At 34.2% G+C, this 14,413-nt stretch overlaps 1 protein-coding gene across 1 annotated transcript in view; it reads left to right on the top strand.

Annotated features, from left to right (window-relative positions):
- The first annotated feature begins 1,304 nt into the window (after nt 1–1,304).
- The window catches only part of LOC149782698 (ankyrin and armadillo repeat-containing protein-like), a 55,413-nt gene continuing 42,304 nt past the window's right edge, over nt 1,305–14,413 (top strand). Inside the window, exons 1-2 of the mRNA XM_089934191.1 lie at nt 1,305–1,420; nt 6,803–8,499. Coding sequence (XP_089790317.1) covers nt 6,906–8,499 — 1,594 coding nt within the window. The 5' untranslated portion in view covers nt 1,305–1,420; nt 6,803–6,905. The remainder of the gene's footprint in view (nt 1,421–6,802; nt 8,500–14,413) is intronic.

Here is a 14,413-nt window from a genome sequence, read left to right as displayed (position 1 = left end):
TAGAATTTGGTTGATTTAAGAAAGAAAAACTTCATCTAAAGTGTACGCAGGTTTGTTCCAGAATGATTTTGCATGCAGCAAAATTGCAAATTTTAATGAACAGTTGACATCAGACCTGAATATCGTCCATCAGTATCGACACAGATTTGGGGGGTTGATTTATCAGGCTTGTTGAATACACACACGTTTATGATAAATCAGCAGCAGCCACCTCGAATCGTGAAACAAAACAATTCTCGCTGTATATATATATATATATATATATATATATATATATATATATATATATATATATATATATATATATATATAAAGCTATGCAGAATTATTTGTATTAACGTATATTTTTATCACAAATGTCTACTTGTTTGTATAGTGCGGTTTGATACAGTTTTGATTCACCTTTCATGATATTGTATATTAGTTTCTACTGAACATTGACCTTGCGATGAAATGAATGCTATTTTATGAGACTTTTGATTTGGAGTGCATATTATAATTTCCTTATACTGCGGCATGATTTTAATCATAATGTATTCATTCACTTATCTTTGTGGTTAAATAAATTAATCTGTTGTACGGTGGAACGAAATCTGATACCTTATTTATGTAATTAAATGTAAATATTACATTCAGCCAAAAATGCTTAATGCATGTTATTTTTTATTATTAAATTTCGTTTTAGCTTTCTGAGTTGTCTTAGTCTATTATCAAATATTCGAACGTAAAAATTTCAATCTTATTCTCAACCTTGTTTTTATTATCACATATCTTTTGTGGAAATAATGATAATTTGACTTTCGTGTGTGTGTGTGTGCGTGTGTGAGAGAGAGAGAGAGAGAGAGAGAGAGAGAGAGAGAGAGAGAGAGAGAGAGAGAGAGAGAGTGAGAGAGAGAATAGAAGGAAGTTATGGATAGATTGGTCGATTCCTGTCAATTAATACAAGTAATATATATATATATATATATATATATATATATATATATATATATATATATATATATATATATATATATATATATATATATATATATATATATATATGATGGTCACATGACTCGATATTTGAATATCTCTGTTGGAGGAATATATATATCTCTTCAACATACAATATCTTTTGTAGTTCACAGCATTCTCTCTCTCTCTCTCTCTCTCTCTCTCTCTCACACAAACACATACACACGCGCGCGCTCTCTCAATAGGGGACATAACTCGTACAGGAATGTCGTCCCCGGGTGGCCTAGTTTATAGCTCTGTCGCCAGTGTGTACTTAGCAACCAATCAGAAGCATTTTGACATTGTGTGTGAAAACGACCGATTGTCCCAGGACATGACACTATGGCGGTGGGCACCTGCTGTGTGTTGTGAACAACTTAACACTCACTGTGTTTAAACATATTGAAAATGGGAACGGAAACAGGTGAGAATGTCAAAAATAGCATACTCTTCTTTCTTTCCCACCATCATAATGATTTCCTGTACATTGAAATAGAATGATGTATCATGAATTTACATATATAACATAGTCTTATTGTTTGTATCCTGTCTAATTAGCGTGTGGTAATTAAAACTTTGTTCCCATGGCATAAATTACTGGCGTGCATTATAAGTATGTCTACGTTTATAACGTAAATAGAATCGTGATTTTTTTTTTTAGTTTTTTTTTAAAAGGACAGCTTATGGTCGAGTTTAATTGATATAGCTATACAGGTACATAACGACTTGATAAAGATCAAAATAGTGCAGAAACTCTTTTAATTTATGTGAGTGTTACTAGGTGGAATACTACTAATTCCGTAAATTACTAATACTTTTTCAGGCGTTTATTCCATGTACAGTATATGATGACAATTTGTAAAGTTTTAGTTTTAAAATATTTTAAGAATTGTGAATTAATAAAACAATATACACTATATACAAGATAAAGCACAAAATAATGCAGAGCCTTGTGTAATTAATGAGAGTTTTACCATGTGGAATACTGCTAAATTAAGATCATAATTTGTTTACTATTTTATTCAGGTGAATAATTCATGTACAACACATGATGACATTTAGTAATGCATCAGTTTAAATAAAACTGACTGATAATATATCTTATATATTACAAGTGTACTTTTTACTTCTGTCCTTTGTTTCTTATGGTATAATAGATCATTTTCTTGCATCGCAGAGACCCTATATTATGATGAGATTTCTCAGTATTTAATATGTTTTATAATAATTCATAGGAAAAGAAATCACATGGCAATAATTAGTCAGATACACCCATCTATGTTGATATTGATAGATGATTTGTGTCTCTGAATTCAGCTGTTCATAAATTTGAGGAATTGTTTGCAGACAGTCCTCTTCATTATGCAATATGTGATTATTTTAGACACATACTAGTATTTATCTCATCTGTTGAGCAACTTTCGTTTGAAGGGCCCTTTAGCCAATATGTACCAATTTATTTCTAGATGAAATTGTATGTTTGATGACTTGTAAATTGACATGGAATAACACAATCCTATATCATGTGGCCACTTTGAATTGTCTAAACTGTATGCTGGTGTGTTCCAGACAAGTTTTGTATGAAGCAGAATTGCACATTTTAATGAACAGACCCACAGACCCACAAATATCCATCAGTATCAATGCATATCGGGTGTGAGGGAGGGGAGTTGATTTATCGGCAGATATTTTTTCATAAGACTAACATGCATACCAAATTAGCAAGAAAAGTCCTTGAAGGTTTTTGTGTACGGTTAGAATTATTTATCATTTTATACACTTGCAAAAACTCAAATATTATTTTGTGCTCGAAAGTGGGATTTAAATATAAAAAAACAAACACTTGAACAGCCAGCCAAAAATGAAATTTTTTGTCAGGTTGATCACAGAGATGTTGCAAATAACCCTTGCTTTTACTTAAAGTAAAATGACACAGAAGTTACAAAGGAATGAATTAATTTAAAACAAAAAAAATTTGATCAACATCAAACAGTTTTCTTCTTATAAGCTGTTAAATACTTTTCAAGTGTGGGGGTGGGTGGCAAAGTAATTATATTTTGATTCTTCTAACATAACAAATGAGGAAAGCACATAATTTGAAATAATTTTTAACATATTTTAAGATTAAGTAAAGAAAAATAGTTCGCTTGTATTTTCAGTGCAAGGTTTCATTGTAATTAAATGATTTTAAAATCACGAAAAGATTCAGATACATGCAGAATTTAAAGTTCAAAATTCTATTTTAAATTATGAAATTTAAATTGGTTATTGAAGTGAACATGATATTTTTTCCCTTCAGAAAACTATAGCTTAAGTAGTTCTTTAAAAGTCTCTAATGACATATAAAAACAATATTTAATTTAAAGTTAAAAATCTAATTAATTTTAAATTTTATATAAATCATTTAATTTTGTATTATTTAATGTTATTAAAACTATTCAAATATGTATGCATATATGTATTACCATTCTACATAAAATTTTACTTTTACTTCAAAATTCTCATAAGACTTTCTTTAACTGGCAGCAATGAAGATTTCGATCTCTTATGAAATATTTAATATATTGTAATATCCAGTATCATGTAATTAGAACTCAGGAATATTAATGACTTTGAGAGAAGTTACCTCCCTTGAGAAATAATTTTTTTTGTTTGTTTAGAATACTTGAAAAGTGTTCAACGGATTTTGACAAGACTTTCACTGTTCTTTGTGTTAAAATATTCTCTTTCTTTTTAAAATTTTCTATTGTAAGCTGCTATGTAACTTTAAGGAATAAAATCTGTATATAAAGAAAACCAATAAGGAAATCTGGAAACCACTGGGGTGGGGATGTTGACCTGTGAGTAATAATAAACACTGCTTCTATTCAAATGTCAGAGGTGCATGTATGTGTATGCTGCTGAAAGAGGTGTAGAATATTCTCATAAAGACAGAGCTGGGTATAAAAAAGGATTAACTCTATCTGCCGTGTTATCTTCTTCCTGACTGTACAGATACATATATGCTGTATAGGGATGTGTAATATTCAAATAAAGACAAGACTGTGTATAAAATGAGGATGAAGCCAGCTGTATTACATTTTCCCTATCTGTGGAGAACATAATAGAGTTTTGAAGGGCATCTGATTAGTAATTGTGTGCTTGATTGTTTTTGTTGTATGCAGAAACAATTTCGGCTGAGAAATATGTTTATTAGACATTTAAGAAAGCTGTAGTGTATTTTTCAATACAATCAAAGTTGAAATAGTGCAAAAGTCAATGCCTGACAGTCAAAATATGCAACCTTTGGCTGATAAGTCACATCCATGCAGGTGTTCACACAGCATTGATACCAGTATCACTTTAAATTATACTGGAGGGTTCAAAATATACAGTAACAAGTATTTGTTAATCTGCTACCTGTTACATACTTTAATGGTTTGGTGAATCATATGGTTGAAAATGTTTGCTACCAAGAATTTTGAAATGAAAGAACTCTTGGTGACACAAGATTCAAATTTTATCAATCAAAAATAGCTTTTTCCATACATTTTCAATACAAGGATAGATGTCAAAATTGCTGATGTTTGCATGAGAATGGAAGTTGGTCTGCTGTATGTTAATGGTAATCCCATGCAGTTTTCTTGCATTTTTAAGATGCTGGTAGCTGGGGTCTGCAATTCATTGTTATCACCAATGCTCAAGCTTTAACAGCAGATTTGAGTCTGTGTTGGTCAATATAAGCTGAAAAGATAAATATGACATCATTCTGGCATCAGAGACCAGTCATCTAATTATCTTTTGAAACAGATAATTGTGACATAATTCTGCTTTTGATACCATGTCAACTCAGTGGATAAATGTGGCACCATTCTGGTATTGATATCAGTTATCTCATTATCTTTTGAGCCAGTAGCTTCCCTTGGATTGGTGGTTCTTACTAGGGTTTGCCAGGGTTCTCCCTCCACCAGTTATGCTGGCCACCATGTATAGCCTATCATGTGCTAAAATATGGCATTAAACCTCAAAACATCTTTTGAAGTAGAGGCATGACTGGCATCATTCGCTGTTGATATCAGTTCTCTCATATGAAGTAGATAAATCTTTTGAATACATTAGCTGGTTCAGATTTAGAGTAGATCAGAACAGTAATGTGAAAAGAATGTTAGTACTGTAAAATAGGCAGATAAATGTTAGAACTAGCTGTAAAAAGTAAAATGTTCATAAGTTGACTGTCAGCTAGACCAGTCAGACTGCTATATGAATATATTCCTGTAGTTTAAGAGGTGATTTAATTGGTAGTTAATCATTTTAATGATATGCAAAATTCTCATACCATGTAACACTAGATCCTGTACAGTGAAAATTGTTAGTACAACTCTAGGGAACCTACAGGCTTTGTATTCTATACAGTGAAAACTGTTAATACTACTGTAGGGAGTATACAGGCTTTTTATTCTATACAGTGAAAAATGTTAATACTACTGTAGGGAGCATACAGGCTTTTAATTCTATACAGTGAAAACTGTTCATACCACTGTAGGGAGCGTACAGGCTTTTTATACTATACAGTGAAAACTGTTAATACTACTGTAGGGAGCATGCAGGCTTTTTATTCTATACAGTGAAAACTGTAAATACTATTGTAGGGAGCGTACAGGCTTTTTATTCTATACAGTGAAACCTGTTACTACTACTGTATAGAGCATACAGGCTTTTTATTCTATACAGTGAAAACTGTAAATACTACTCTAGGGAATGTACAGGCGTTGTGTTCCAATATAGGGAACGTACAGGCTCTGTACAGGCTTTGCATTCTATAAATGAAAACTATTAGTACAACTCTAGGGAATGTACAGGCTTAAATTGTATTCTATAGAGTGAAAACTATATGTATGTAGTACAGCGCAGGATTTGTATTCTTGAAGCCTTTTTTTAAAACAAGAAACTAAGGTTCAAGCTCAAAGTCTGAAAACTTTGACATTTTGTAATTAGAATGAAGCTTAAGAATCATACAACTTTCTGCATCTTTGTAATTTTGGTTTATCTTCTAGCATGTATACTATACTTGGCCTGCTTCAAGTATCAGATCTAATTGATTGGTTTTTCAGATAAAACACTGTATTACAATAGACCAATAAAATGCTGTATTACAATAGACAGATAAAACAATGTATTACAATAGATGGATAAAACACTGTATTACAATAGACAGATAAGACTCTATTACAGTGGACAGATAAAACATCGCAATAGACAGATAAAACACTGTATTACAATAGGCAGACAAAACACTATTACAACAGACATATAAAACACTATTACTACAGACAGATGAAACACTATTACATAAGACAGATGAGACACTATTACAATAGACAGATGAAACACTATTACAATAGACAGATGAGACACTATTACAATAGACAGATGAAACACTATTACAATAAACAGATGAAACACTATTACAATAGACAGATAAAACAATATATTACAATAGAAAGATAAAACACTGTATTACAATAGACAGATAAGACACTATTACAATAGACAGATAAAACATTATCACGACAGACAGATAAAACACTGTATTACAATAGACAGATAAAACACTTACAATAGACAGATAAAACACTATTACTATAGACAGATGAAACACTATTACATTACATCAAGAACAAAGTAAAGTCAGCATTTTACAAGTTTGAGTACATACTTTTACAGATTATTGTAAGCATAACAATTACAGTATGGAAGTTACTTATAAGATAATATATAGGTACTTTTAATAAGATCATTGTTAAGACTTTTTATTTGACCTTTGCAGAAAACGCTGCTGCACATCATTTACTGAGATAATCAAGACAGAAGTAATATCTCCCATGGGCCAGTTACAGTATTAGAGCAAGATAACCTAAGGGCCAAACATTATGGAAGGAACCGAAACTGAGCCCTTTGACCACATTGGGTGGGCCCACATTCATCATGCTGCCAACAAAGGATTCCCCAAATCCATTGAACGATTTGTCCATGCAGATAAGGATTCCCTGGAGCTAGAAACAAAAGATGAACTTCATTCCACGCCATTTTTGATTGCAGTTTCTAGTGGCAATCTTGATTCAATCAAATGTCTGCTGAAACTTGGAGCTAAAATTGATGTGATCAACACTCAGAACCATGGAGCAGTTGAACTGTGTGCCATACGTCAATCCATCCATCTGCTTGAATACTTTATTGATCTAAATGATGACAGGCTACCCGTGTGGAAAAACCTGCTGCGATTTTTGTCCTCCGATAGTGAGGAGGAGGCAGTTAGTGCTGGGAAATGTTTACAGACCTTGACACAATATAAAGCGGAGGGTGAAATCAACCCTAACTGGGAGGCAGTCTATAACAGCGGTGGTGTACCAGTCATAGTTAAGGTTGCTAAAGGTAACATTGCTGATGATGCCAAGGTTCCAGCATTTCATACATTGCTCAACATAATTGAACGTTCAGAGGTTAAAGAACAGATCTTGAGTTCTGGAGGGATCCAGGCCTTTATTCGGCTTCTCAAGTCCCTTGTCAGTGACACTGTACAGCTGGCTGCACAGATCCTCAAGGAACTGGCCACTGTTAGTGACTATGCAGACCAGGAGGTACAGAACAACATTATCCCAAGTTTGCTCAATGTCATGAAGGCCAACATGGGGCCAGAAGTCCTCGTTGAGGTTGTAGATTGCCTTGGTAATATTGCCGAGGCCTCCAGTAAACACCAGAATGTAATTGGGTCAACACACGGTCTTATTCCTGGCCTGGTGAATCTCTATGAGGCCCATCAGAAGGACAAGGCTCTCTTATACTCCCTCAATAAAGCCGTCGGAAAAATTTCCAGAAATGATGCCAGCAATCAGTTAAGTTTTGTTGAACATGGTGTCACACCACATGTGAAGAAGTTGATGGCCACAAAAAATAAGGACCTACAGATAAGTTCTGTGGAGGCAATTCATTTGTTAGCGGATAAAAATGCACAGACTCAGCAGGCAATACTGGAAGTTCGTGCTCAGGATTTACTGATCCATCTGCTGGAGAAAGCTCAGGGGCAGCTCCAAATCAAATCAGCCATGGCATTATGGGCACTTGCTGGGGAGGACTCAGACGAGCAACGCAACATGGCTGAGAAGATGAAAGTGGGACTTTTGATTGAGTTTGTTAATAGCATGTCAGAAGATCTTCACTATATTGGATCTGAAGGCCTTGGTGTCCTTGCTCAGGGACCGTTATCTTATCAAACTGAAATTGCTAATGCCAATGGTATCCACCCTCTTGTACGTCACCTGCGATCAGACAAGGAATACATTGTACAGAGCATCATAAGGACTCTTCGGCACATGTGTGTTGGGGTGGGTTACATTCCCCACCCCAAGAACCAGAATATGATATCTCATTCACGAGGAATCAAATTCCTGATAGCTCTGATGGTCCATTCGAAAGATGAGATCATTCAGGTGGAATCAGCTCTCACACTTGGATATGCCTCGTTAGGTAGGTGAACAATTTCATTTTCATCGATCTTCCCATTTGCCAGCATTAATTAGAAAATTACCCGAGCCAAGAAATCCATGTGAACTCGTCAGCACAGTATAAAAATGATTTTTTTTTTATATTTTGAAAAATTACCATTCCATCAAAGGGAAATTTTAATTTGATAGTGGCAACAAAGACAGTGAAATTATTGCAAAATTAGTACGTGTTATAATAAAATGAAAATGGCCAACATGTAAAATAATCAGTGAACCATGATACATATGAAAGCACTCATTGTGTGATTATGCAATGATTCACACATAGCTTAGTATTGGATTGGTCAATGGTCCATTGGAATTTGTATTAAAGGCAATATGCAGGCGGTAGATTGGTGGAGATTTAGGGTGTGAAATAAAATAGTCATATGGTACTGATGCTCAGAGGGCTACAAGAAACCTGAACCTATTAGTCCAATTAAATTTGGTAGCCCATTTAAGGTACTTAAATATCAAACTATTAACTCTAGGGCTTCCATTATACCTTGTTATGAGTCACTAATAATTATTCTTCTATTTTAAATATTTGTCTACACTCAAGTCTTGGAACAAATTAAGAACAAGTCATTAAATAATTAGTAGTCAGCAAGGCAGCATATTTTCAGTATAAAGTACCAGAGACCTAAATTTTTGGTAGCCCCTGGCTTTTGGGCACAATATTTGTTCAGCCCTGAGACCAAGATTTAGTATATAGAATTGCAGTTGCTTGATTTTCTTTGCAAGCAAAAGTGAAATATTTTTCCATCATCAAAACCACTGGGTCAGTTTTGATCGAAGTTGTTGGAGTGTGTGTGTGTGTGTGTGGGGGTGCTATATATTTTGCTGAAGAGATGTTTATAGTGCCAATAATTGTTGGGATTGCCTTATTCACAATTAGGATAATAAAACTGACATTGTTAGAGCACATGAATAATATCAAAAGTAGGGCAAAACAATATGCCTATAAAATGTATTAGTGCATATTACAAATACAACCTAATTTTGCTGTTAATTTTTCCCATTGAATTCAGATCCATAATGATCTGTGACAAAATTACTCAATAGTTTAAATATGTGTGCAATTTTTGCAATGGATTTATCATTACATGTATTATGGATTAACTGCATGCCATCACAGTACTGTATCAAACAGTAAGTAAACAGTGTTAATGCTCTGTTTATGCTATATATTAGATGTTGAATTCAGACACAACCATCTGTGACAAAATTATTGAATATTTTAAATTGGTATGCAAGTTTCCAATGGAATTACATGCATTATGGATGAATTGCATGCCATGACGACATGATAGTAAAAGGTGTTGATACCCTATTCATGATATACATTAGACATTAATACACGTATATGAGTTGTTCTCTGAAAAAAGTAAACTACTGAAAAACCCTACATTAACGCGACCCTGCTGTTAATGCAATCCAATTTTTGGGACCCCAATTATCATGTTATAGCAGGGTTCCACTGTGTATGTATATATGTATCTATGTATGTGTGTGTGTGTGTGTATATATATATATATATACAATTCTGAAAAGATTTTTCACCTTTAATATCAACGTGTGTGTGAAAACAGCAAAATTATTGATGAATCAAGACAGCAAAATTATTGATGTATTAGAAGATTGGTGAATTTTTACACCCCTAATCAAAGCTCTGAAAAGAGCAGAAAAACATTGCATAGTGCTGAAAAATGTTGAAATTAAATATTTTTCCTGCTAACTTTATGCTATCATATGTCGTGCAAGTCTTGGATTTTTGAGCAAAAGAAATCTGATGAGAAATTATTCAAAAGATATTTCCTCCATGTTTAAGTCTTCTGATTGCAGGAATGTAAAATTATTATTTCATTCAGATAGATCAATTATCCCATAATGGAGGTGAGTTGTGCATGCTAATGTCCCATAATGGAGGAGATAGATCAATTATCCCATAATGCAGGTGAGTTGTGCATGCTGTTGCTGCACAGTGGAGGTGAGTTGTGCATGCTAATGTCCCATAATGGAGGTGATAGATCAATTATCCCATAATGGAGGTGAGTTGTGCATGCTAATGTCCCATAATGGAGGTGACAGATCAATTATCCCATAATGGAGGTGAGTTGTGCATGCTAATGTCCCATAATGGAGGTGACAGATCAATTATCCCATAATGGAGGTGAGTTGTGCATGCTATTGTAATAATAACAGAGGTGAGTTGTGCATGCTAATGTCCCATAATGGAGGTGATAGATCAATTATCCCATAATGGAGGTGAGTTGTGCATGCTATTGTAATAATAACAGAGGTGAGTTGTGCATGCTAATGTCCCATAATGGAGGTGATAGATCAATTATCCCATAATGGAGGTGAGTTGTGCATGCTATTGTCTCATAATGGAGGTGAGTTGTGCATGCTAATGTCCCATAATGGAGGTGATAGATCAATTATCCCATAATGGAGGTGAGTTGTGCATTCTATTGTAATAATAACAGAGGTGAGCTGTGCATGCTAATGTCCCATAATGGAGGTGAGCTGTGCATGCTAATGTCCCATAATGGAGGTGAATTGTGTGCATTATATTGTTGCACACAGAGGTGAGCTGTGCATGCTGATTTAAAATAAGATTACTAGTACACAAGGCTATTAAATATTTTGTGTTACATATAAAATGTAGTAGTGTGGGGTCATCTTCTATAATTACAGATATGATGATGACAATAGAACTAGTGAATGTACCACTCTATAATATTCAGCACATACTCTGATGTGCCATGCAACAGATATGATGATGACAATAGAACTAGTGAATGTACCACTCTATAATATTCAGCACATACTCTGATGTACCATGCAACATATATGATGATGACAATAGAACTAGTGAATGTACCACTCTATAATATTCAGCACATACTCTGATGTACCATGCAACAGATATGATGATGACAATAGAACTAGTGAATGTACCACTCTATAATATTCAGCACATACTCTGATGTGCCATGCAACAGATATGATGATGACAATAGAACTAGTGAATATACCATTCTATAATATTCAGCACATACTCTGATGTACCATGCAACAGATATGATGATGACAATAGAACTAGTGAATGTACCACTCTATAATATTCAGCACATACTCTGATGTACCATGCAACAGATATGATGATGACAATAGAACTAGTGAATGTACCACTCTATAATATTCAGCACATACTCTGATGTACCATGCAACAGATATGATGATGACAGTAGAACTAGTGAATGTACCACTCTATAATATTCAGCACATACTCTGATGTACCATGCAACAGATATGATGATGACAATAGAACTAGTGAATGTACCACTCTATAATATTCAGCACATACTCTGATGTGCCATGCAACAGATATGATGATGACAATAGAACTAGTGAATATACCATTCTATAATATTCAGCACATACTCTGATGTGCCATGCAATAGTTATGATGATGATAGTGGACCTAGCAAAACTACTCTGTATACTGCTACCAAAATCTACATCAAATATCTGATCTACTGTACATCACACACAGCAGGTCAACTAAAGCATGGACAGCACTTACTCTGATTTACTGTAGAGCATATACATCACATACCCTGATCTACTCTACATCACATGCAGCACCTACTTTGATCTACTGTACAGTATTACCCTGATTTACATTAAAACATGTACAGCAATACCCTGATCTGATCTACTGTACATCATGTACAGAACATTCACTGATCTGCTTTACAGCGTATATGCCACATACCCTGATCTACTCCACATCATATACAGAACATTCCCTGATCTACTGTACAGCATATACACCACATACCATGATTTACTGTATAACAAATACACCACATACCCTGGTTTTCTGTACAGCATATGCATCACATACCCTGATCTACTGTACAACATATATTCCAAATACCCTGATGTACTATATGTACAGAACATTTCCTGATCTAGTCTGTACAACATATACACCACATACCATGATCTAATGTACAACATATACACTACATAATCTGGTCTACTGTACAGCATGTACAGCACATACCCTGATTTTTCACTTGCCATGGTCAGATATATGCATTAAACAATAAACAATATTGATCCCAATCTGCCATCACATAGAAGGTGGATTTAGAGTGGAATTGTTGTAATTCTCTTTTAAACTTTCACTCTTTAGAAAAAAAATCCATGATCCACCAATAACATAATTCTCTGACGGATCTGGGTCTATGCTGTTTGATTTAAGTTACAAGCAGATTGCACAGCATTGGTGCAAATCTGCTGAAACGTATAACAACAGTACAGTTTGAGGACAAGGCTGTTTGTTATTGTCTGTATGTATGTAAGGTTTTAGTTCATTGAATGACCTGTCAACTTGACAATAGGGACCAGTGTAAAGTCAGTCATCTGATAACTTGGCAATGCTGTCCTGTGTAAAACTAGTTATCAGACAACTTGATAAACAGGCCATTGCAATGCCAAATATCTGACAACTTGACAATACTGAGGCAGTGTAAAGTCAATAAGCTGACAACTTGACAGTATAAGTCAGTGTAAAGCCAATTATCTGACAACTTTACAGTACAGGCCAGTGTAAAGCCAAATATCTGACAACTTGACAATACTGAGGCAGTGTAAAGTCAATAAGCTGACAACTTGACAGTATAAGTCAGTGTAAAGCCAATTATCTGACAACTTTACAGTACAGGCCAGTGTAAAGCCAAATATCTGACAACTTGACAATACTGAGGCAGTGTAAAGTCAATAAGCTGACAACTTGACAGTATAAGTCAGTGTAAAGCCAATTATCTGACAACTTTACAGTACAGGCCAGTGTAAAGCCAAATATCTGACAACTTGACAATACTGAGGCAGTGTAAAGTCAATAAGCTGACAACTTGACAGTATAAGTCAGTGTAAAGCCAATTATCTGACAACTTTACAGTACAGGCCAGTGTAAAGCCAAATATCTGACAACTTGACAATACTGAGGCAGTGTAAAGTCAATAAGCTGACAACTTGACAGTATAAGTCAGTGTAAAGCCAATTATCTGACAACTTTACAGTACAGGCCAGTGTAAAGCCAAATAGCTGACAACTTGACAATACACTGGCAAGTGTCAGGCCAGTTAAATGACAAATGGACAGTACAGGCCAGTGTCAAGCCACTTAGCTGAAGACTTGACAATAAGGGCATTGTATAGTCAGTTTTCACATATACATATACTTGTATAAAAACCAAAAAGGTATGTGCTTGCTGGTGAATATTCAATAGCAGTATGTGATATTATAGTATTATACTATAGATAGTTAGATATGTAGGTAGGTAGGTAGGTAAGTAAGTAGGTAGCTAGGTAAGTAATTTCCCAATTCCATAATTTCACCTTAATCAGGGATCATTATAGCTAATATAGGTTCCTGATATAATAAATTCATTTTATTAATATCGTTTAATATTAGTAACTAATACAAAAGGTTTTACCTAAATTACATGACTTAATAAGAAAGCTAATTTAGAATACATCTAAAATTTTACATTCAGTATTCCTTACTTCTAATGGAAAGTAAACATTAAACCCATACAGATTTCTATGTAATTCTGGTGCATGATATTATCTGTCTGCAAGCTGTAAGCATATATTTATCAAATACATATTATTGAATCTTGATTCTGTCAAGAGATAAGTATAATATGATTGAAATGTAACAGAATATGTATGAATACTCCAAGTTATTAAGTTTAGAGTATATTGTGAAGGGCGTTATTCACTTACTTTATTAAATACAAGCATTCATTTGATCTCCTAATGTAGTACTGGCAGGGACAGTTTGGAAAGTCATTACATTCCATGCTTCAGATTAGA

Source organism: Sinohyriopsis cumingii, chromosome 15, assembly GCF_028554795.1.
Source record: "Sinohyriopsis cumingii isolate HCF-2022 chromosome 15, ASM2855479v2, whole genome shotgun sequence".
Classification (NCBI taxonomy): domain Eukaryota; kingdom Metazoa; phylum Mollusca; class Bivalvia; order Unionida; family Unionidae; genus Sinohyriopsis; species Sinohyriopsis cumingii.
The sequence above is the reverse complement of the archived record's forward strand: the minus strand, read 5'-3'. Positions and strand labels throughout refer to the sequence as shown.